Source organism: Schistocerca cancellata, chromosome 4 (assembly GCF_023864275.1).
Source record: "Schistocerca cancellata isolate TAMUIC-IGC-003103 chromosome 4, iqSchCanc2.1, whole genome shotgun sequence".
Lineage (NCBI taxonomy): Eukaryota > Metazoa > Arthropoda > Insecta > Orthoptera > Acrididae > Schistocerca > Schistocerca cancellata.
In genome coordinates this window covers 721,966,592-721,990,697 of record NC_064629.1, presented here as the reverse complement: position 1 = coordinate 721,990,697, position 24,106 = coordinate 721,966,592, and the positions used below count along the sequence as shown (strand labels likewise).

The window sequence follows — 24,106 nt, the reverse complement described above, 5'->3', positions numbered from 1 at the left end:
TCTATTCTCTTTTTGTCTAAACTATTTATCGTCCACGTTTCACTTCCATACATGGCTACACTCCACACAAATACTTTTAGAAAAGACTTCCTGACATTTAAATCTATACTCGATGTTAACGAATTTCTGTTCTTCAGAAACGCTTTCCTTGCTATTGCCTGTCTACACTTTATATCCTCTCTACTTCGACCTTCATTAGTTATTTTGCTCCCCAAATAGCAAAACTCATTTACTACTTTAAGCGTCTCATTTCCTAATCTAATACCCTCAGCATCACCAGAATTAATTCGACTACATTCCATTATCCTCGTTTTGCTTTTGTTGATGTTCATCTTATATCCACCTTTCAAGACACTGTCCATTCCGTTCACCTGCTCTTCCAGGTCCTTTGCTGTCTCTGACAGAATTACAATGTCATCGGCGAACCTCAAAGTTTTTATTTCTTCCCCATCGACTTTAATTCTTACTCCGAATTTTTCTTTTGTTTCCTTTACTGCTTGCTCAATATACAGATTGAATAGCATCGGGGATAGGCTACAACCCTGTCTCACTCCCTTCCCAACCACTGCTTCCCTTTCATGCCCCTCGACTGCCATCTGGTTTCTGTACAAATTGTAAATGGCCTTTCGCTCCCTGTATTTTACCCCTGCCACCTTCAGAATTTGAAAGAGAGTATTCCAGTCAACATTGTCAAAACCTTACTCTAAGTCTACAAATGCTAGAAATGTAGGTTTGCCTTTTCTTACTCTAGTTTCTAAGATAAGTCGTAGGGTCAGTATTGCCTCACGTGTTCCAATATTTCTACGGAATCCAAACTGATCTTCCCCGAGGTCGGCTTCTACCAGTTTTTTCCATTCGTCTGTAAAGAATTCGTGTTAGTATTTTGCAGCCGTGGCTTATTGAACTAATAGTTCGGTAATTTTCACATCTGTCAACCCCTGCTTTCTTTGGGATTGGAATTATTATATTCTTCTTGAAGTCTGAGGGTATTTCGCCTGTCTCATACATCTTGCTCACCAGATGGTAGAGTTTTGCCAGGGCTGGCTCTCCCAAGGCTATCAGTAGTTCTAATGGAATGTTGTCTACTCCCGGGGCCTTGTTTGGACTTAGCTCTTTCAGTGCTCTGTCAAACTCTTCACACAGTATCATATCTCCCATTTCATCTTCATCTACATCCTCTTCCATTTCCATAATATTGTCCTCAAGAACATCGCCCTTGTATAGATCCCCTATATACTCCTTCCACCTTTCTGCTTTCCCTTCTTTGCTTAGAACTGGGTTTCTATCTGAGCTCTTGATATTCATGCAAGTGATTATCTTTCTCCAAAGGTCTCTTTAATGTTCCTGTAGGCAGTATCTATCTTACCCCTAGTGATATATGCCTCTACATCCTTACATTTGTCCTCTAGCCATCCCTGCTTAGCCATTTTGCACTTCCTGTCGATCTCATTTTTGAGACGTTTGTATTCCTTTTTCCCTGCTTCATTTACTGCATTTTTGTATTTTCTCCTTTCATCAATTAAATTCAGTATCTCTTCTGTTACCCAAGGATTTCTATTAGCCCTCGTCTTTTTACCTATTTGATCCTCTGCTGCCTTCACTATTTCATCTCTCGAATTACCCATTCTGCTTCTACTGTATTTCTTTCCCCCATTCTTGTCAATAGTACCCTAATGCTCTCCCTGAAACTCTCTACAACCTCTGGTTTAATCAGTTTATCCAGGTTCCATCTCCTTAAATTCCCACCTTTTTGCAGTTTCTTTAGTTTTAATCTACAGTTCATAACCAATAGATAGTGGTCAGAGTCCACATCTGCCCCTGAAAATGTCTTACATTTTAGAATCTGGTTCCTAAATCTCTGTCTTACCATTATGTAATCTATCTGAAACCTGTCAGTATCTCCAGGCTTCTTCCATGTATACAACCTTCTTTTTTGATTCTTGAACCAAGTGTTAGCTATGATTAATTTATGCTCTGTGCAAAATTCTACAAGGCAACTTCCTCTTTCATTCCTTACCCCCCCATTCCGTATTCACCTACTATGTTTCATTCTCTTCCTTTTCCTACTATCGAGTTCCAGTCACCCATGACTATTAAATTTTCGTCTCCCTTCAGTATCTGAATAACTTTTTTTTATCTCACCATACATTTCATCAATCTCTTCGTCATCTGCGGAGCTAGTCGACATATAAACTTGTACTGCTGTGGTAGGCGTGGGCTTCGTATCTATATTGGCCACAATAATGTGTTCACTATGCTGTTTGTAGTAGCTTACCCACGCTCCTATTTTTTTATTCATTATTAAACCTACTCGTGCATTATCCCTATTTGATTTTGTTTTTATAACCTTGTATTCACCTGACCAGTAGTTTTGTTCCTCGTGCCACCGAAATTCGCTAATTCCCACTATATCTAACTTTAATCTATCCATTCCCCTTTTTAAATTTTCTAACCTACCTGCCCAATTAAGGGATCTGACATTCCACACTCCGGCCCGTAGATTGCCAGTTTTCTTTCTCCTGATAACAACGTCCTCCTGAGTAGTGCCCGCCCGGAGATCCGAATGGGGGACTATTTTACCTCCAGAATATTTTACCCAAGAGGACGCCATCATCATTTAACCATACAGTAAAGCCGCATGCCCTCGGGAAAAATTACGGCTGTAATTTCCCCTTGCTTTCTGCCGTTCACAGTACCAGCATAGCAATGCCGTTTTGGTTAGTGTTACAAGGTCAGATCAGTCAATCATCCAGACTGTTGCCCCTGCAACTACTGAAAAGGCTGCTGCCCCTCTTCAGGAACCACACGTTTGTCTGGCCTCTCAACAGATACCCCTCCGTTGTGGTTGCACCTACAGTACGACTATCTGTATCGTTGAGGAAACAAGCCTCCCCACCAACGGCAAGGTCCATGGTTCATCCAAAGGGTTAAATAAGCAGCACGAAAAACAAAATAGAGTTTTTTGAAAGACGAGTACAACAACCATTTTCTTTCGGCGTTGTCGTTGTTTTTTTATTTTGCGAATAAATAATGCTTCGTTGAAATACCTAGTTACTGATTTATTACCATCGTTGTAGGTTCTGTATGCCTCGGAAAAGACAGAACCTTGATTTTGAAAATATACGTGTCCCTTGCGAAACAAAATTTCGCGATTCCCTTCCCTAAAATTTTCATCAAAATAATCAGGGGAATCATGTGATATTTCTTATGGGTTGGAAAACTGTTGTTCGACTGACACTGTTGTTGGTGTTGGTGAACTCACTGAAGTTGTTGCACTTTCGTCATAGGGATGCTCGCTTTCTGATTGAGTCTCTTTTTCCTAAATCGATAGAAATCTGAAATTCGTGTAAAAGATAAACATTGGGAAATTCCTGCAGCCGCATTGGGTAGCCGAGCGGGCTTGGGCCTCTTACCATGGTTAACGCGGCTCCCCCATCCCTCTCCCCTCCCCCCCCCCCGCCCCCCCCCACTACCCGGAAAGAGGTTCGAGTCCTCCCTCGGGCATGGGCATGGGTGTGTGTGTTGTCGTTAGTTTAAGTCAGATTAAGTAGTGTATAAGCCTAGGGGCCGATGACCCCAGCAGTTTGGTCCCATTGGAACTTAACACAAATTTCCAAAAAAATCCTGCAATTTGTGATCGACACGATTCATCATGTGGAAGATTTATTATCTGATTGCTACTTACAGAAGTTACTCCAGTAGTAGTAGTAGTAGTAGTAGTAGTAGTAGTATTATAATATGCTGTTGATTTTGGTAACTTTTCAGTTACTTCCTGCTGATGTACAGCATTTTTCCTTTTTCAGATCCACTAGGATATGACCGTTTCAACATTTTATATTATAATTCAGTATTTATTTTTTGCACCGAAAATAGTCGCTAACAAAAAACAAACAGGCAAACGAAGATTTAATCAAAGAATACCTCAGAGCAAAGTAAGTAAGAACTACAAACAAAACAAACGTCACAACACCACTGACAAATACTGGGGAATTCCCGACCGTCGAGTCGGTTTATTTAAGTCGGTTGCCCACATTTAATTTTACAGCGCCATTCGCTCCGTGCAGAACTGTGCGCCGCACAAAGCTAATAAGCAAGTAGGTATTGTAGTCAGTCATTGTCGTTCGATTTTTTCGAATAAATTTGCTCTTCGGTAATAAACTTCAGTTATCGTTTGGTGATCTGGCAGGAACTTGGAGGCCCCTATCGATCGCAGGGGCGTGGACACGTGCCCAGTGGGAAAGAGGGGCCTGACTCTGCCCATTCAATTCAAATGGTTCAAATGGCTCTGAGCACCATGGGACTTAACATCTGTGGTCATCGGTCCCCTAGAACTTAGAACTACTTAAACCGAACTAACCTAAAGACATCACACACATCCATGCCCGAGGCAGGATTCGAACCTGCGACCGTAGCAGTCGCGCGGTTCCGGACTGAGCGCCTAGAACCGCTAGACCACCGCGGCCGGCCTGCCCATTCGACCCCGAAGCAGTCTCGGAGGATGTGTTTCTTCCTTATAAAGTAGCTGATCAATGCCAGGAAAATCTAACCCAGAAATATAGAGACACAGAAGAAATTCTACCCGAAGAGGCAGCCTGTAGCAGCACCTCTAATGATGACACAGGTAGAAAATCTCTGTTTGTGGGAAGTGAGAATACAGCAGAAACAGCAGTGTATCCAGCGAAAATCTTGCCTTTACCGAAAGCTATACAACCTATAAAGAGGAGGCAACAAGCCAGACGATCAGAGGTCATGACAGACTCTCCATATAAAAATTGTATTTTGTAGAGAAATATCAACAGAAAGCAAGCACCTACTGGGAACAAGACAAAATCTTCCTATAGGGACGGCATCCTATTCCGTAAAGAACATTGCTTCTTTGTAGACATCGCCGGCCATGGTGGTCTAGCGGTTCAGGCGCTCCGTTCGGAACTGCGCGACTGCTACAATCGCAGGTTCGAATCCTGCCTCGGGCATGGATGGGTGTGATGTCCTTAGGTTGGTTAGGTTTAAGTAGTTCTAAGTTCTAGGGGACTGATGACCACAGATGTTAAGTCCCATGGTGCTCAGAGCCATCGAAAGAAGACACTGCAATCCAGCGGTAGCGCGTGTCATTATGTATCATACGGTAGTTCTACCATAATTACTTCATTACAGCTTCAGTAGATCAGTTACTTACTTTCCCCTTTGTGGTGGTTTCTCAGTTGGGTTTGGTATCTTTTAAAACTTTATTTAGTTATACAGCAAATAGTAGGCCTCACTCATTCTTTATGCATAATGTTGCTCACCTAATTGGTGGACTACTGGGACTCTCTACCTCCTGGTAGTTTATGGAGCTATAGAGTGGGTGATATAAATTTCTCACTATAAACTGCAAAATATGTGCTGCTGAAAACTGGCTGCCATCCTGTGCTAGTTTGACATTAATAAATGACATAATTTCCTAAATTAGTGGTTTATTTCAAAAGGGCATATTTCAACATATAAAGTCTGCAGAGCACTATATCTACCAGCCACTTTTTACATTAATGTTATGTTCTGATGGTTTCAGCAATTGGACGAGCATGCCCACAACTCTTAAATCTGGCCCTCTCAAATGTCGCAGAATATGAGGACATTGGAACTCCCAGTCCTGAATGTTTCAATCAGCTGCAGGCTCTTGAGCTCTGGTCAGACCCACAGGCTGACTTGGGACCTAACCTGTTCAGGCAACTCTTGCTCTTCAGCCCTTCATTACGTAACATACTGTTCAAGGGATGTGAGAACCTTACTGACAAATTGCTGAATGAGATTTTACAGGTAAAGAATTTCTTGTATTTATATAAACCAAGAAATATTATGCTACTGATGGTATAATATTTAATGGATTAGCAATACTAACTGTAGTTCCTGCATGTGTGGTTTGTGCTTCTCAATCCTTTCTTTGGCAGTTTAATGCTGCAAAGTAGTTCAGTCTAGGTATTTTTAGTTGGAAAGACAATAATAACCAGTTCAAGATGGCCATTTCTTAACATTGATATGAAAGTTAATCAATCACAAAAAATTATATGATTTCTTGGGTAAATGATGATCTTATACTCATTCCAAGAATTTTTCCCATATAACCAGTTCATCAGCATGATATTTTATTTCAAGATACAGAATCTATAAATACAAGGAAAATTGGCAAGTCAAAAAGAAAAACATCCATTAATCGAAAGTAACATTCAGTATCACAGAAAGGCAGGTTTACAAATGTATATATCGAAGAATTGGAACAATGCTTTACAGAAAGATCCTAGGCAACCAATATTTTAACATATATCTAAAAATTAAGAGATTGTGTTATCAAAAGAGGACAAGGTTGGGCTGCATCAATAGTCAATAAAGGAGTATATATTCCTCTTTTAAAATCTGCTGCTATGTCAATCACTTTGAAGGTTCTAAAAGAAAGAAGAAAAAGAACTGTCACAGGAAATTCAGACATATGTGCAGCAGTCGAAAAGTTTCTAGCCCAAGATAGTTACCGTAATGTCTCACACAACCACCACCACCCACTATTATGGTGACCCTTTGTGGGTATGTAAGGCAAATTTCGTGGCTCCAGCTTCATTAGTTTTGCTGGTAGGATGCATTGTATACTGTAGTGTATGCAAAATGGTGAATATCAAGGGAATCAAGAACTGTGCTATGATTGAATATCTTCATCTGAAGGGAATAATACCAACAGAGAAAATGTGAAATACACTTAAAGACAGGTCTTTGTCTTATGCTACAGTGAAAAACTGGGTGTCCAACTTCAAACATGGAATAACGAGTGTGAAAGATGCACCAAGAAGTGGGACCTGTGACCATTGCCACTGATGAAACAGTGACTGCAATTCACAATACAAATTTGCAGGATCATCAAACAACATTGCAGCACATTGAAACCACATTTGGAATCTGCTGTGGGCATGCTCATGACATTGTTGTGGATATTTTGGGAATGCAGAAAGTTTTATCTCAGTGGGACCCGAAAGACTTGAATGCAGATCAGAGATGAGAGCATGTGCAGTGTTGTGAAGAAATCGTCCACCAATCTGAAGCAGATGAAGACGGCTTTCTTGCAAGGTATGTGACTGTGAACAAAACATGGGTTCACCACCTTGATCCTGAGACAAAACAACAGCCACATCAATGTAAACATTCACCATCCACTACCCCAAAAAAATTCTGGGTGAAAAATTAGCCAGTAAGATGATTGCGTCGGTCTTCTGGGATGTAGAAGGGGTAATTATCATGGATTACTTGCAAAAGGGTGTAACTCTCAATGCATCATTCAATTGCACCCTCCTGCACTGTTTGAGAGAAGAGATAAAGAAAAAAAGGTGCAGAATTCGTTTGCATCAAGACAATGCAACATCACACAAAGCTCTCACAACACTGGAAACTCTGCAGGACTGCGGGTTTGAATTGTTATGTCATCCATTATATTCTCCAGATTTGGCTCCATCAGACTTCTTTCTTTTCCCAAACCTAAAAAAAGACCTCAAAGGATGATGATTTAACACTGATTATATTGAAAAATAAATTGTTGTTATGAAATTTCTGTCATTCTTTATTTTTTAGGCTAGAAACTCTTCAATTCCCTCTCATATTATTGTTATAACTGTGCATCAGTGACTCTCTGTGGAGATACCCACATATGCTCTTACATTTGACATTCTCCCAGAATGAAATAAGAAGGAAGTTAATAAGAAAATTGCCTGTTGTAATACTCTATGATATTATGAAGGCGTTTGCTTGTGTAGACCACAAAATTCTATGTGGAAAATTAAATTTGTGATATTAATGGCATCAGCTATGTGGACTGAGTCTTACCTTCATGACAGAAAGCAGATGGGTACATTGACAAAATGTGTAACATGAATAAAACTAAACTCAGCACAGGGGAATGTAAAATATGAAGACTCACATGGTTTTATACTGGACCCATTTCTACTCTCAAAGTAGACAACAGCACATCGTCCAGAGACCTTCTCCAAGATATTGATATTGTTACATTTCCTTCCCAGTATTCCCTCATGAAGCTATTTGTAGAGAATGAAAATCTGTTGCAGTGCAACTGTAATTTATACAGCTACAATACAAAAAGTTATTTTTATATGCATTTTGTCTTCTTATGTATGGTTGACACTGGCTTCTGTATTACGTTGTAATGGTCATAATCAAGTTTCCATTATACAGAAAGCGAATAACTGCCAATACTTGCAAATTCAGAAGAAAACCAAACACAACTGATTAGCCACTGCTTCTACAAATAACTGATTATCTAAGTTCAAGGACTGAAGATTCCTATTAGCTGTATGACAACTAGCAGTGGTGATTGTAAATAGACCACTGTTGTAACAAATTTAGACAACTATTAATCTATGTGACAGTTTAAAATGGTTTACTGGATAAGGATTTGAATATAAATCCCTTTTCAGCAAGCAATGTGCTACCAATTATACCAACTAAGCATTCTTCCTCAACCAACTCAAAGATTCAACTTATAATAAGTTCCTCCATTTCTTTTCCACCCTGTGCTAAATTTTTGTATGTCCTTGAAGATTCTCCTTTATGATACTGTCTACAGAACACTATGAGTCAATGAGTGAAAGAGGTTATGAAGATGGAGTACTAAATGTATCTTCAGCTAGCTACGTAAGTTTACAGGACAAAATATAAATTGCCCCTTCAGACAGCCCACTAGTCACTTTGGTGCCATGTACATGGTGTACAACTGGTATGAGGCAGTAATGTGACCCTCCACTGGTGACCCAAGTCATAGCAGTGAAGTGGTGCATATGTGCCAGTCAGTTGTATGGAATCAGTGCAGTATGATTGGTCAACATGAAGATGTGACAGGACCGCAGCAGTGAGCTACAGTGTTTGGACATGCCCACGACTATCCCATGAATGAAGTTGCCCAATTTGTCGGTGTATCAGATCACAGATAGTACAACATGTCATCAAGGAATGGCTTACCGCTCACAGCCGTTTAACATGGTGCAAACACAGTGGTCGTAGAAAGAGCCTAACTGACAGGGACTGGAGATGAGTGTCACACCTTCTGAATTACAGTCTGGTTTCAAATATGACAGAAATTGCTGCTGTCAGTGAATTCAGGTCCACTCAGACAGTTCCTGAGAAGACATTGCAAAGGAAACTGCAAGCAGTGGACATTTGGATTTGGGTACACCACAGAAGTCTGCTGTTCGCAGTCACAGAGAAAGCTGCATGTGTAACTACTACTAGGTGGTGTATTACATCACAGCTGTTCAGGAAAAACATGGTGTCATGCTATTTTTTTTTAAAAAAGCCTGGACACTCCACTGCATTTTAATAGTGTATGAAGAATATAAGTTTTGACTGAAAGTCAAATATGTCTGTTTGATAAGTTGATAATACTATAAAGTTGAAAACTGGTACACAACTGTTAATGTTCAGCAGTGAAGAATACAAAATAAAGGGGTATTTTGACCTACATAATGGCAACCATTGTGGCACACTATCGTCATTAGGAAATTTGTGTATGCTGTGGCCCCACTGCAACTAAAATATTGGAACAATCAATTTAGAAAGAACAAAGAAAGGAAGATCATGGTTTAAGGTACCATCAACATCAAGATTATTAGGGACTGAGCAAAACCTCATACTAATCAAGAATGGCAAAGGAAATAGTCCATGCAATTTCAGAGGAACCATCCCAGCATTCAATTAAAGGGATTTAGGGAAATCACAGAAAACCTAATGCTGGATGGCCACATGGGCATTTTAACCACTATGCTCGTGAATATGACTCCATTGTCTTACTTAAATGTGAGAAATGAAACTGTAACTAATATTGGGTTGGAAATGACTAGAAATATACAAAGTATTTATGAAACAGGCTTTGAGAGGAGACCACAAAGATGGTGAATAATGAAGGAGAATCAAGAATAAATATTAAAAGAAAAAGAGGACTACAGAATGTAATTGAGTAAAAATGTGGGACTAAGATGCTGGATGAAACAAAAAGCAAATCATAACAATACACAAGAACCTCCAAGTATGAAGCAAAATAAAGTGAAAATTTAGCCAAGCTACTTCTGACTGCTTAGTCCTAAACAGTCAAGATTTGCCTACAATGGACAAGCATAACTTTGCATTAGCCTCCCCCAGCCGCTCGTGGTCATGGAATTCGACGTAATGGTTGTACAATACATGAATGCCATCCTCCAGCTGGTAGTGCAACCATATCAGCAGGCATATTGGCGAGGCATTCATCTTCATGAATGACAATTTGTTGCCCCCATCATGCACATCTTGTGAATGACTTCCTTCAGGATAACGACATCGCTCGACTAGAGTGGCCAGCATGTTCTCCAGACAGGAACCGTATCAAACATGCCTGGGATAGATTGAAAAGGGCTGTTTATGGATGACATGACCCACCAACCACTCTGAGGGGTCTATGCCAAATTGCCGTTGAGGGGTGGGACAATCTGGATCAACAGTGCCTTGATGAACTTGTGGATAGTATGCCACGACAAATACAGGCATGCATCAGTGCAAGAGGACGTGCTACTGGGTATTAGAGGTACCAGTATGTACAGCAATCTGGACTACCACATCTGAAGGTCTCGCTGTATGGTGGTACAACATGAAATGTGTGGTTTTCATGAGAAATAAAAAGGGCGGAAATGATGTTTATGTTGATCTCTATTCCAATTTTCTGTACTGGTTCCGGAACTCTCAGAACCGAGGTGATGCAAAACTTTTTTTTATGTGTATAGATATTAGACCATGTAACTAAGAATTAAACCCCAATGTTTTATCTGGAAACATATTATGTGGTATGAACACAGTACTTTCTAGTTTAGGATATGATTTCATTAACTTCACCAATAGTAGGCAATGATTTTCCATGTCATGTTTATATTGTGTTTTGAATTTTTGTCATTTCCATTTTTGTACTAATGTTATTACCTACATATAATGTTTCATGCAAATAATGGACCAGTAATAAAAATTTTATAATCAATAGTGAATTCCAACCAAAAATCTAAATATTGTATAAAAAGCATTCTGGTAAATTTTCAAAGCAACAGAAAATTACATTTGAAGACAGAATGTGTACTTTCATACACATATATGCACATGATGGAAATGTAACATCTGTTATATTAAGAATAGTAGAAATACAGTAAACATTTAACTACTTTGAAGTACACTTACTTCATAAATAAATACATTGATGGAAAAAAATTGCAACACCAAAAAATAGTTAATGTAGAGTAATTAAATTTCAGGCATACATTTGTCTAGGTAACATTTTTAAGTGATTAACATTGTAAGATCATAGGTTAATGTAAGGTTGAGATAAGCCATTGCAAATGTGAAATGCTGGTGCATTAATAACCAGAGTAACTGCCAGTATGATGAATGCAAGCGTGTAAACATGCATGCATTGTATTGCACAGTTGTCAAATGTCAGTTTGTGGGATGGAGTTCCATGCATGTTGCACTTGCTCCGTCAATACAGTGACAGTTAATGCTGGTTGTGGATGATGCTGGAATTGTCTTCCAATGATGTCCCAATGTGCTCAATTGGAGATAGATCTGGTGATCAAGCAGGCCAGGGCAACATATCAACACACTATAGAGCATTTTGGGTTACTAGAGTGGTATGTGGATGCACTTTATACTGTTGGAAAACACTCCCTGACATGCTGCTCATGAATGGCAGCACAACAGGTCAAAATCATCAGACTGATGCAAAAATATGCAGTAACTGTGGTGTCACCGCCAGACACCACACTTGCTAGGTGGTAGCTTTTAAATCGGCCGCAGTCCGCTAGTATACGACTGACCCGCGGGTCGCCACTGTCAGTAATTGCAGACTGAGCGCCACCACACGGCAGGTCTAGAGAGACGTACTAGCATTTGCCCCAGTTGTACAGCCGACGTTGCTAGCCATGGTTCACTGAGAATTACGCTCTCCTTTGCCGAGACGATAGTTAGCATAGCCTTCAGCTACATTTGCTACGACCTAGCAAGGCGCCGTATTCAATTGCTGTAATACTTATGTATCATCAAGAGCAATGTTCTACAAATGTGGATTAAAGTTAAGTATTCCAGAAGCTACGTACTTTTCTTTATAGCATTCATTACGTATCCTGTTTCAGACCTCACGCCAGCCTGCGTGAGCTTATAGCGAGCATTTCGGTCTCCTCCAACAAACAGTGTTGGCACGTCTGCCGACACTTCAGTAACAGTGTGTGGGATGACCATAAGAGTGCTCCTGGTGTCATACAAATTCGTATCCCAGACCATAACTCCAGGTGTAGGTCCAGTGTGTCTAGAATGTACACAGGATGGTTGGAGGCCCTCAACTGACCTCCTCCTAACCAACACATGGCCATCACTGGCACCGAGGTATAACCAGCTTTCATCAGAAAACACAACAGACCTCCACCTTGCCCTCCACTGAAGTACACAAATGGCTGCATGCTCAAAGGTGTCTGGCTCGGAGCTGTCCTTGAAGTAACCAATTTGTAACAGTTTGATGTGTCACTGTGGTGCCAACTGCTTCTCAAATTGCTGCTGCAGTTACAGTACAATGTGCCACAGTCATAGGCTGATGGTCTTCCCTTGCAGTAGTGTTATGTGGCCATCTGGGGCCCATTTTTCTTACGGTCATACATTCTCATGACCATTGCTGCCAGCAGTCATGTACAGTGGCTACATTGTTGACAAGTCTACCTGGAGTATCGCAGAAGGAACATCCAGCTTCTCATAGTCCTATTACATGTCCTCATTCAAAGTCAGTGAGGTGTTGATAATGGAATCTTTGTTGCCTTAAAAGCATTCTTGACTATCAGCAACCCATTATGTCCAATGTCAAAGGTAACTAGTGCTCGTGACCATTATAGCATGTGTTTAAAGCAAACCTGATTTGCATCCTCATAGTGGTGCTACTAGGGCCACTCTTCTGCAACTCGTGCAAAATTTGAATGAACATTATCTTTCAGATGTAGAAACACATCTTCCAACTTTCGTTTATGTTGCACAACTCCTCCTTGGCTCTGCAATTTTTTTTTCCATCAGTGTACATATACAGGGTGAGTCAGTGATGATGTCACAAACTTTCACAGATGATGAAGAAGGGTAGACGTACCTACTTGAGGTAAGGGACCCTGGTCCAGAAAAACCAAGTCAAAAGTTATAAGCAACCCAACCATTCTAATATCTCTGTCAGTGGAATACTTTTACCGGTACTGTTATTTCTAAGATTGTAGGATAGGCAACTTTCAGAGGTGGTAGATGGACCTAAACAATGAAAAAGAAGTCTAGTAACCATGCGCTGTAAAATGCATACCTCAAAAGCTAGACCGATAACCTTATCAGTTTGGTCCTATAGGAACTTACCACCATCAAAAGTTATGAGCACTTGTTGAATTTCAATATTGTGAAACACATCACTTCTACTACAGACTATTTGATTTCCATAGTTTTGGAGGAAACAGTGTGGATCAAAACAAAGAAAAAAGTTCAGTAAATATGGGCTCTAAAATGCATACTTTAAGAGGTATTGGCACTTGCTCAGTAGATGAGATGTTTTTCACAGTAGATCTTAAGGTATGCATTTTAGAGCTGATGTTTACTAGACTTTTTTCTAATTTTGGTCTATACTACCACCTCTGAAAGATGCCTACCCCAGTCTTAACAACAGCAGTACTGGCACATGTATTTGACTGTCAGAGGTAATGGTATTAGAAAAATTTTCACTTATAACGTTCAACTCAATCATTTCTGGACTAGGGTCCTTTAACTCAAACTCATACATTTACCCTACTCCATCATCCCTGAAAGTTTGTAACGTCATCATGGAATCACCCTGCAGAAATACCAAAATGCTCCCTTGTCCAGCAAATAACTCACACATTACATAATGAAACACCTGTAGGTAATGTGTGATCCAATCATTTTAGAAATGAGGATTCTATTTACTAAAATTTATTATGTAACAGCTCGATTTCCTCCTGTCTTTCTGCCAATTACTTGCTCTTTATATGTAGTGTAATTTTTTAATTCCTGAAGGACAATACTACTTTTTGGGAAGGTGAAATTTCCAACTGTTCACAAAGACTGTACAAAGCAAGTCCTAGTACAAACGAAAATTCTGCAGTAGTAATATAAACAATATTCTCCAGTATACAACTGTGGTGACCTATTTCTGAGACACTGCGCTAAATTTCTAATATCTTTACACCCTTTAACTTGCAGTGACATTTTTCCCAGTAAAGATTGTTTACCATTCAGATGTGAAAACAGTTTCTGTGAAAGTTCATTGAATAGTTAAAAACTAACAATAGCAATAACTGGATATTATGCTGCTGATTTTTTTTTCATTTTTTTTTTTCAGATCAATCCAATGAAGAATATTTCACATGTAACTCTGGACCACTGTCATGGGCTTACAAACCAAAGTCTCCATTATCTTCTTGACTTGGACAATGAACTAGCTGTTATCAGGATATGGTGCTGCCAGGGGATCAACAAACATCATAATAATGAACTCATGCGCAGAATCTGTGATGAAAATATGGATGTGTATCTTGAATGGTTCCAATATGATGAATAAATAGTTCCTATTTAATTTTTAACAAAAATAAGTTAGCTTAAATGCCTGCACATTTTAACAAATGCGTAACTACAAGCAACAAGTTTTAACACTATGTGCCAAGTTATCACAGTCTCTCACACAGTATGAAATTTGATCCAAATGAACAGCGAGTTGGAATGGCACACAAAGAGAAAGAGGAATAAATGTCAGTATTTTCTTTGTTTTGAGCTGTGTAAAAAAATATGCAGTGAAAAAGATGTATATAAATTGTTTTGATTCACATTTAAACATAAACACAGTTTATATTAACCCACTATTAATTTATTCATACTATTGGTGAAACAGTTTGGATTAACAATACTACTGTGGTCAGTTTCAGGGCACTTATTTCATACCGATTAGGTATTCGAACACTTCTACTGACAACAATAATTCATAAAGGTAGTAATGCTTCATTTTCTTTAGAAAATCTGTGATTTTGAAAAAGAGTCTATTATCTCCCCAACAATTATTTACAGCATAAAGTACTATGACTTTTGTTATTTGAATCAATGTTTTCTCAAATTAACACACAATAGCAAATGACAAAAAAATGAAAATAAGAATATTATGAAGTACAAGCTGACACACTGGCTTCAGCTGCAAAATTGCTAAACTTATATTTCCAGCATAGCAGTTAAACATACTGAATACTATGGCTCTTAGGGGTATTGCACACTGCTTTAATTATGTGTTCCCTTAAAGTGTAGGTCTGCAGTGTCTTGCTGAAAGTCTGTGAAATTTCATTAGATATGGATTAGTCCATAAAATGATTTAGGTGTCACATGAGATCTTCTATATTTCAATAAAAGTTTATTGTGTCTAATTGAAGTTCAGCCTAATTACACATTCCTTTGAGACAACAGATCTTGAGTCTTATCAGAGCAGGTGCACCACAAAACTGGCATGAATTATTCCTTTGTAAAACAAAACCAATTCACATATCCACCCAACACAGATTATTCAATGAACAGCTAATAATCCTGCTAGAATTCTGTCACCCAAATTCACTGGTCAAACCAGCTGCAAATCTAAACACAATTCACAATGTCACTGACATTAAATATCTCCATACTTCTATATGGTTGATTAAAGTGGGCAATTTGCCCCTCAGGTCACTGTTCATCATGTGGTAGCTACCATACAAAACACAACTGCCACAACAAACTGCTGACCCTTCTTACCACACAACTGGTCACCACCCCGCTCTCATGCTAACTGCCCCCACTGACCACAACTACCTGCACTCATGGCTTCCTGTCCTCCCATAGACTCTCCCTAGACCCGACATCACATATCAACATCCGCCCCATTAGCTGAATGGTCAACGCATTGGATTGCCATGCTCGGGGCCCCGGGTTCGATTCCTGGCTGGGGAGGGAGATTTTCTCCCCTCAGGGACTGGGTGTTGTGCTGTCCTCATCATCATTTCATCCCCAATGTCAATGCGCAGGTTGCCCAATGTGGTGTCACACTCAATAAGACCTGCACTTGGCAGTCGAACTTCCCGTCTGGGAACTCCCGGTCACTGACGCCATACACTCATTTCCACTTTTTTTGCATCTCACAAGTACAGCATAAATTATTTAAATTGTTAATCATTCATTAATATAGTCTACACATGCATGCTAATGCAACAAAACAATTAATACTAAGTGGATGACTCCAGGATGATTGGTAACCAAGTTACATGCTATTAACTATTTGTTCTGAAATTGCATAATTTATAAAACAAATTAAATGTGCATACAAGACAAAATATTCATAAGTGTTCAGTGTTGTTCTGAAAGGAAATTGTCTTCTATTTCTCATCTTGTATTCGGATTTGAGTTATTTACCATCATTTTCTCCTAATTTGTATATTTAACTGTATCATAATTAATCAACAACTTATCCACTTAAATATGAATCAGCTGCATCTTCTGATTTTGATTTATATTGTTATTGTGGTCTTAGAATGGCATGTTGCCAAGTGTCAATCTGTACCTTACCCCTAAGTGGCAATAAGATAATTAATTCTATTATTCTACCACCTCACACTATGGTATCTGTGTCAGGTATTGCATGTAAGTGCTGTGCAGCTAAACAGATTGCTCTTAACAGAAGCTAATCACCGACTTCTGGTTTGTCACAATCTGATTAATATTAATAAAGATATAACTTTTAATAGAGCCAGAGCACTTCATATAGTGTAATTTCTAAAGTAATTGTTCAAAAGTAAAGGTGTTAGTATCAGCAATTCTGTCCTTTTACCCTCTTTGTGTTGGTATATTTCCCTATTATTTATTTTATCTGCCACATATACTTATATATTCACTCAACACAAATCTGCTCCATCATTCACCAGAGTATGCTGAGCTCAGAATGGAAGCCATCTCCTGCCTCCAGAATACTGGTCTCCAAAGGCTTTTCCCAGACATAATTGATATTGTGTTTGAGTGTTACCTGCCTCCCACCTACAGACACTCGCTGTCCAGCTGGGCCTTCCCATGAGTTTATAGCTTACTAGAATTCATCTTCTCTGTACAGAAAGGGCCCATGCCAAAATTTGCCAACTTACAGATGACATACAAAATACCTATTCATTAGAAACAAGAGTTTGTTTACAGAGGATTCACAAACCACACTATTTTTGTAGTTATGGAGAAAGAGAAAAGAAGACAAATATATGGCAAATTGTTACAGTTTTGATATTGTTGCTGTGTCCCTTTTAACCTAAGGACCTACATGTACTTTCTGATATTTGCCAGGGAGCTTCTTTCTCTCCATCTTCCTCTTTGACCTTAAAAGTACAAAACCTTGCATCACACACACACACACACACACACACACACACACACACACACAGGTTCTCAGGGAAAAAAAAGAGGGAGGCACGAAACTCTTTTCTACTACACACAGGCCGATATGCCGCTATATTGAGACTTCCCCATCTCAACTCCCATGTTCCCGGTTTAAAAATGTCATACATGTGAAACACATGAATGAAAAAGATTCACAAGAATCTGTATTCTTATAGACAAGTTTATATCCCTGTTGCATTACATAGGAAGGAAGGTAAGATTACTCATATGTTCATAAAGTATTTCAGAGTTTAATTGCCAGAATGTGAAGAAAGCATAAGAAAATCTAATGTTTGGCAAACATGTTGTATTTAAGAATTTATTCCACCAATCTGCAAAGGTTTTGCTCAGCCGAGTACATCACCTGACCTAAAATGTAAAGGTGTGACATCTTCAGTATACATTCATGAGAACTGTGCGTATTTTTCTGTAAAAATAATTCATGATGTAAGCAGTTAATATTAAAATTTTGATCTCTTGGATTCCATTGCAGCCTCATGATTAGTACCATAAAGTAACAGTTTCTTAAATTGACATAAATAATAATCATTCTTATTTGTCCAAAATAACTTTACAGCCTTGGCCATCATATTTATTTAATTAATATCACATTAATAAAGTCATACTATAAATATGATGGAACACATATGAAACAATAGCACATAAAATATGGTTCGGATATCATTAAGTAAATTTACTACTGCAAATATACTTGATCTAGTAAAATAGTAACATAGAAAATGGAGTTCAGAAATCATTGAATATATACATCTCCTAATTAATAACTGTTTTAACTTGTACTTAAAAAGAATTCCATGGATTTTCTTTATATAAGTTGGCAACCAGTTAAATAGGTGTCTTTTTGCCAGCATATGAGCTGTGATCCTTTAAGGAAGGAGATATCCCACAACAAATTGACTTTGGGGGCAGACAGAGGAACAGCAGAGGTGCCACCAGCACACTTACCTGGGCACAAATTGAAGATATAGCACCATGTTGGCAGGAGGATTGGGGGAGGAGATACTGGGTACAGATTGTGAAAAGATTGTCTGTGTTTATGGGTTAGGGGTGCTAACTGATGAGATTATCAGCACCCATATGGAGATTAGTAAATGTATATTAAAAAAATCACACTCTCTCTCCGTCTAACCCATGATCACCCGCACAACCACACTCACTCACACCATGCAAGAGAGCTTTAAAAATGGCACATGCTCTAAAACTGTCAGTTAAAACACAAGGAAGACAACAGGAAAACTAAAATAGATTCACAAGAATATGTGACTGACTGATCACTTACAAGAAATACGTAGGAGCCAGCCACCCTAACAACACCTTAAAACTGTTGTCCTAAAATTTTAGAGAACAAGTCACACATTGTACAAAACTTTAAAAGTATCACATTCCTGTCATTGTCATTTAAAATAAAGGGCAAATCAGTTGGCAAGTTAGCTGCTGCCTTTTGTTTGACTACAAAATACAGTCTACTAAAATATGGTGTATTGTGATGTACATGCCACAAGCAACACACATGGGCGGAGCCCTCAGAGGAGGAAATTAGTATTGAACATCCTGTTGACAATGAGGTCATTAGAGATGGAGCGCAAGCTCAAATTACAAATGATGGAGAAGAAAAGTGGTTGTGCCCTTTCAAAGCAACCATCCTGGCATTTGGCTGAAGCAGTTTAGGGAAATCATGGAAAACCTAAACTGGCATTGCCAGACATGGGTTTGAACCATCATCCTCCCCAATGTGAGTCCCGAGTGCTAACCACTGTGCTATGAGAAGGGTCCTCTCACTGGAACACCACCCTAAGTATCATAGGGCTGTGTCCCATTCAAAGATGAGTAAGAAGGACCTAATCCTGTCTGCGTGGTTGGAAGGAGGTATGCCATAGCTGTGTTGTGGACTTTACTAGACGCAGCTTGTTGCCTGTTGTTTCCAGCCCTTCTTCCCATTGATCCATAACTCTACCTCAGCATCAAAAGGTGATACTATATAGGTAGATGGCACACTGAAGTATCTGAGGATCGCAGCATGCCTCCTTGGCTGCTAAATCTGTCATTTCATTCCCATTAAAACCCATGTGCCCTGGCACCCAGTGGAAAGACATCTCCTACCCCAGTCTTTGTAGGTCCTGGGTGTTGCTGACTATATTATTTGCTGGATACCATCATTAGAGAGTGAAGCACATTCAGGGAATTGGAGCAGATGAGGAATTTAGCATTCACAATACATCTCATCTGCTCCACTGCCAGTAAGATTGTGTATAATTCTTCATCAAAGACAGTAAAGTCTTGAGGCAGTCAGATCTTGAGGACACAATCAGAGTAAACAAGAGAGCAAACAATGGAGTCCCAATGTTTAAATGTGTCTGTAAATACACAACATAGTTGTAATGCTTAGTTAAAATGTCATAAAATAATGTATTAAAAATAAATGCAGAATTATAGCCTCTCCATACTGCACTAAATCTAAAATTACTCTGGGCCTCTGCAGTAACCAAGCTAGCAGTTAGTTAAAGCCATGGTTTCCAGTTGTACTTGGTCCACACCAAGTGACTCCAGCACATGCTTCATGTGGATCACAAACGGGCTTGTTGCTCATGGACAGTTGGAAAAAAGGCAGTCCATACACACACAAGCAAACAATATGATTTGCTAGTGAATTGGGAGCAGCAAGGAACTTACATGCCAGACGCACCAGGAGGAGTTACCACCAGATAGTGAGTGGTGGATCCCCAGTGTCAGCATGGAAACCCAGTGTGGATTAAGTCCTGTAAGCAACCATGGCGAACCTGATCTATTCATGGTGGATAGCAACAATAATCTTCAGGTAAGAAAGTCTAGCCACAATTGTGCTAAAGCACTATAAAACTGGATCAGACATGCCCTGTCCACTCCCCAAGACCTATGGCTAACGCACATTAAGATGTTCACTGCCTACAGCGTCCTGGCTTTCAGGTCCTCCAGTGTGGTAACCGCAACATTCTGGAATAAAAAATGAAGCCCAGAAACCTCACACAGTCTTTAAGATGTAGAATGGTTTCCCTCACATATAAGTTAGGTAAATTAGAAATACAACAAGAATGATTAAAATGAACACTCACACTATTCTGCAGAAAACTGAAAACCCAGCTTAGAAGCCCACTCTGCCAACCTCTGCACTGTAAGTTGCAACTGATGAGTCATTGTTGCGGTTTGGAGGAGGAACACAAAACTGTAAAATTGTCCACAAATAATGAGTGTTGTACAGGACTCCTTACCAGAGAGGTTATACTGTTCATGGTTATGGCCAAGAGGGCAACACTTAAAACACTTCCCTGGGGAACACCATTCTCCTGCTCAAAACTATTTGACAGCATTTCACCATTTCAGTACCCAAAGAAGTATTTAGATAAGAAGGATCAAATGAAGATGGAGAGGTGGCTGCAAAAGCCCCATTGCTGCATCTGTCTTAGAATTTTGTGTCTCCAAGTAGTGTCGTACACCTTACTGATGTCAAAGAATGTATCTATACAATGCTGTTTAGATAGGAAAGCCTGCTGGACAGTCACCTCTCGCAGTGTCAGGTTGTCAACAGTGGATCAACATCTCCTGAATCCACACTCAGAGCATCTAAGGAGAAAGGTATCAGAATTGCCTCTCTACACAAGTTGGGAAAGTGGTCTGCCTGCTATATCAAATTAAAACAGCCAAGGATGATTTCCTTCAACTCAGCTTTCAAATGTTGAAGCATCCTGTAATGGATGGTCATGACCAGGCACTGTATCACAAGCCTCTGACAGTACCAAATCCAGCTCACACATGGAGTAAGGGCAGTTGTAAGACTCAGAATTGTTGGACTTCGGCACTCTCCACGGTCACACGGTAGTGGCACGATGCTGGATCCACGCTGGCAGTAGCAGTAGTCATAGCCAATGGCTATGTCTTCGCCTGTGCAATGTCCCCAGGCATTATGCAAAACACCTGAATGCATGCCACGACCTTTTCTTGCTCTCCTTCATTATGCGTCACGCTTTTGCCCTCACAACTGTAAAGGTTGTAAGGTTTTCTACTGTTGGACAGCAGTTAAATCATCTCAGAGCCACATGCCTGACCCAGATAGTTGTGTGGCATCCATCATTCCACCAAGGTACAGGTTGCCTTCGAAGATGACTTGACAACTTCAGGATAGGCAGGTCAGCGGCATGGTGGATCACACATGTGATGTGGTCCCCCCATTCCTGGATGCTACCTTGGTGTTCAAACACAGCCAGCTGCTGAATGGCATCCAGTAAGCTTCACTGACCATCCATTTCAGTGGCTTCTTTTGAAGTACAGCTCCATCCAGTAGGTGGATCTGGAGAGGAGAGTGGTACTGGAATGAAGGTCATCAGTTGCTTCCCACTGAGGGGATCTGCTAGAGCTGGAAAGTAGAAAGAGAGCTCGATGGGTGACGACAACCAGTGGCAGCATGGAAATGAGTGAGATTTTCTATGTTGAGGATCCACAGCTCCTGAGACACCGTAAAGGTCTCCAAAAGGTCCCTAGGACAAGTAGAGTTCAAGCCCCACAATACATTACTTCTCCCAGTAGGAGAAATGGTCGGGGAAGTTCTTCTATATGATGTATGAGAGCCTCAGAAGCTATCGCATGTTGTGGAGGTAAATACAGTGACAGACAGTGATCCTCTGACCCACATGAACTTCTACTGTAACTGCTTGTAGGTCAGTAGCCAAGGAGAGAGCAGAGAAGTGGTGTGTGTTATTGGCAATCGTAGATACCCCTCCCTTGGCTCTTTCCCCAGTCATGCCACCCTTGCGGCGGTGGGTACAGCCCCATATCACAGCGGCACAAGTAGCTTTTTAAATGTGTTTCTTGTAAACATAAACACAGAGGCTGTTTGTGTGCTAGGAGCTGCAGTTCCTCTACACACATCCTGAACCTATTGATGTTCCACTGTAGTAGGCAAACATGTACTTTCAACCATTAACCCAGTCTCTCTATTGGGCTGGGGAGCCTGCAACAAGTGGAGGCTGAGTCTTGGGGCGAGATGGTTGCCACAGGCAGAATTCGTATTCCACTGGCTCTGAAGCTGTCAGGTCAAATGATGTCAACATGGTCTGGCAGTTTACTACCTGTTTGTGTATGTTGCTGAAGCTTCCCTTTTTTGCCTGGGAAGGCCTTTTAGGAGTGACAGTGGCAGTGCTGGTCTGTCTTTGCACGTGCCAGGCTTTTTCTGACATTCTGGGAGTAGCTATAGGCTCTGACATAAAAGAACCTTTACAAGTGCTATGATAAAGGCAGGTAGTAGTACTGACACTAGCAACTTCCATTTGATATAGGCATTGGCTTTTGGAATAGGCTTTTAGCTATAGCGAAGGAAGTAGTGACTATTGGAGGCTGCATGACTTTATAGATCTTTTTGATCTTCAATACGGGAAATGCTTCCTAGTTTTCAGCTCCTGTATCTTCCTCTCTACAAGGTAGATACTACAGTCTCTCCCTTCCATGCGAGAGTAGTGTGCTTAACGTTCTGGCATTTAAAAATGCTCATTGGGGTGAGGGCATAAGGATGCATGTTTACCGAAGGAAATCTGCTTTGACATGCTCTGAAAGTTTCATGGTATTGAAAGTAATGAATATGTAGATAAGTATTTTGTGTTGTGTTTGCATTGTTGTTCTGCGTCTCTCTACTGTATTCATCTTTTTGAGGTTATCAGGTACTGCTGCTTCTCAGTTATCTAGAAAACCACACACATGCAAATTATCACTCACATTGTTTGTGTAGCATCACAAAAAAATACATACATAAATAGAGAACTTGACAACGAGAATAAATTCTTGAAACGTTTTGCTCAGCATGAAAAAATTATGTAACCAGCGCTCTGTTTATACTAAAAACATTTGAGCGACGCAAAAGTGGGTAATTTCGAAGAATGTTTGCCTGTCGAAGCCGTGGGCTCCAAACGATAGATATCGAACATGCGATTCTAAATGGATAATGCGACTGTTGTGGCGGGCATTATGATAAATTATTTGTGAGCTGCTAGGCAAACCTACACGATTTATGCCGGAAGTGAGTTGGGATGTCTGCGGTCGTAGACGTTTCTTCGGCCCATTGCCTCACGTGGACGAATCTAATTCCATGCTAATGTAATGTAGAAAATTGTTTGAATTTTTGTCAGAAATATGGACTGATACCGGATGACGAAAGGAAGGGGTGAAGCTTATAAAAGTTCATTAGAAGAGCTCTGATAGTAAAATACCTTTACAATTTATTTGTGGAATTTGTGGTAAACAAACGACTATCAGGAAAAATACTTGGTTTGACTATTAAAAAATCATTGATCCAGAGCAACATAATTAATGTATTTTGCTGGATTAGGGACTCCACCCTATAAGCAACAGCATCAGAAACTGACTTATCCACCAATACCCTGTGCGACTATTTTGGATTTTGCAGAGAAGGGTTTTATGTAATACTGATGAACGACAGTGTACCGATCGGTGGACAAAATAAAGTTGTTGAAAGAACTCTACTTGTCAGGCGGTAGTAGCCGACCGCGACAGCCGCAGCAACAGATTAGTAAACCACTCTTTTGTAACATTTACGAGTTCCTAACCAGGA

General features: G+C 39.9%; 1 protein-coding gene across 2 annotated transcripts in view; it reads left to right on the top strand.

Annotated features, from left to right (window-relative positions):
• The window catches only part of LOC126183770 (uncharacterized), a 675,939-nt gene extending 659,118 nt beyond the window's left edge, over window positions 1-16,821 (top strand). Inside the window, exons 6-7 of one of the 2 annotated variants that reach the window (XM_049926002.1) lie at window positions 5,549-5,796; window positions 14,411-16,821. In XM_049926002.1, the coding sequence (XP_049781959.1) occupies window positions 5,549-5,796; window positions 14,411-14,629 (467 nt within the window). In that variant the 3' untranslated portion in view covers window positions 14,630-16,821. The remainder of the gene's footprint in view (window positions 1-5,548; window positions 5,797-14,410) is intronic. The other variant, XM_049926003.1, reaches the window with a different exon arrangement.
• The last annotated feature ends 7,285 nt before the right edge of the window (window positions 16,822-24,106 follow it).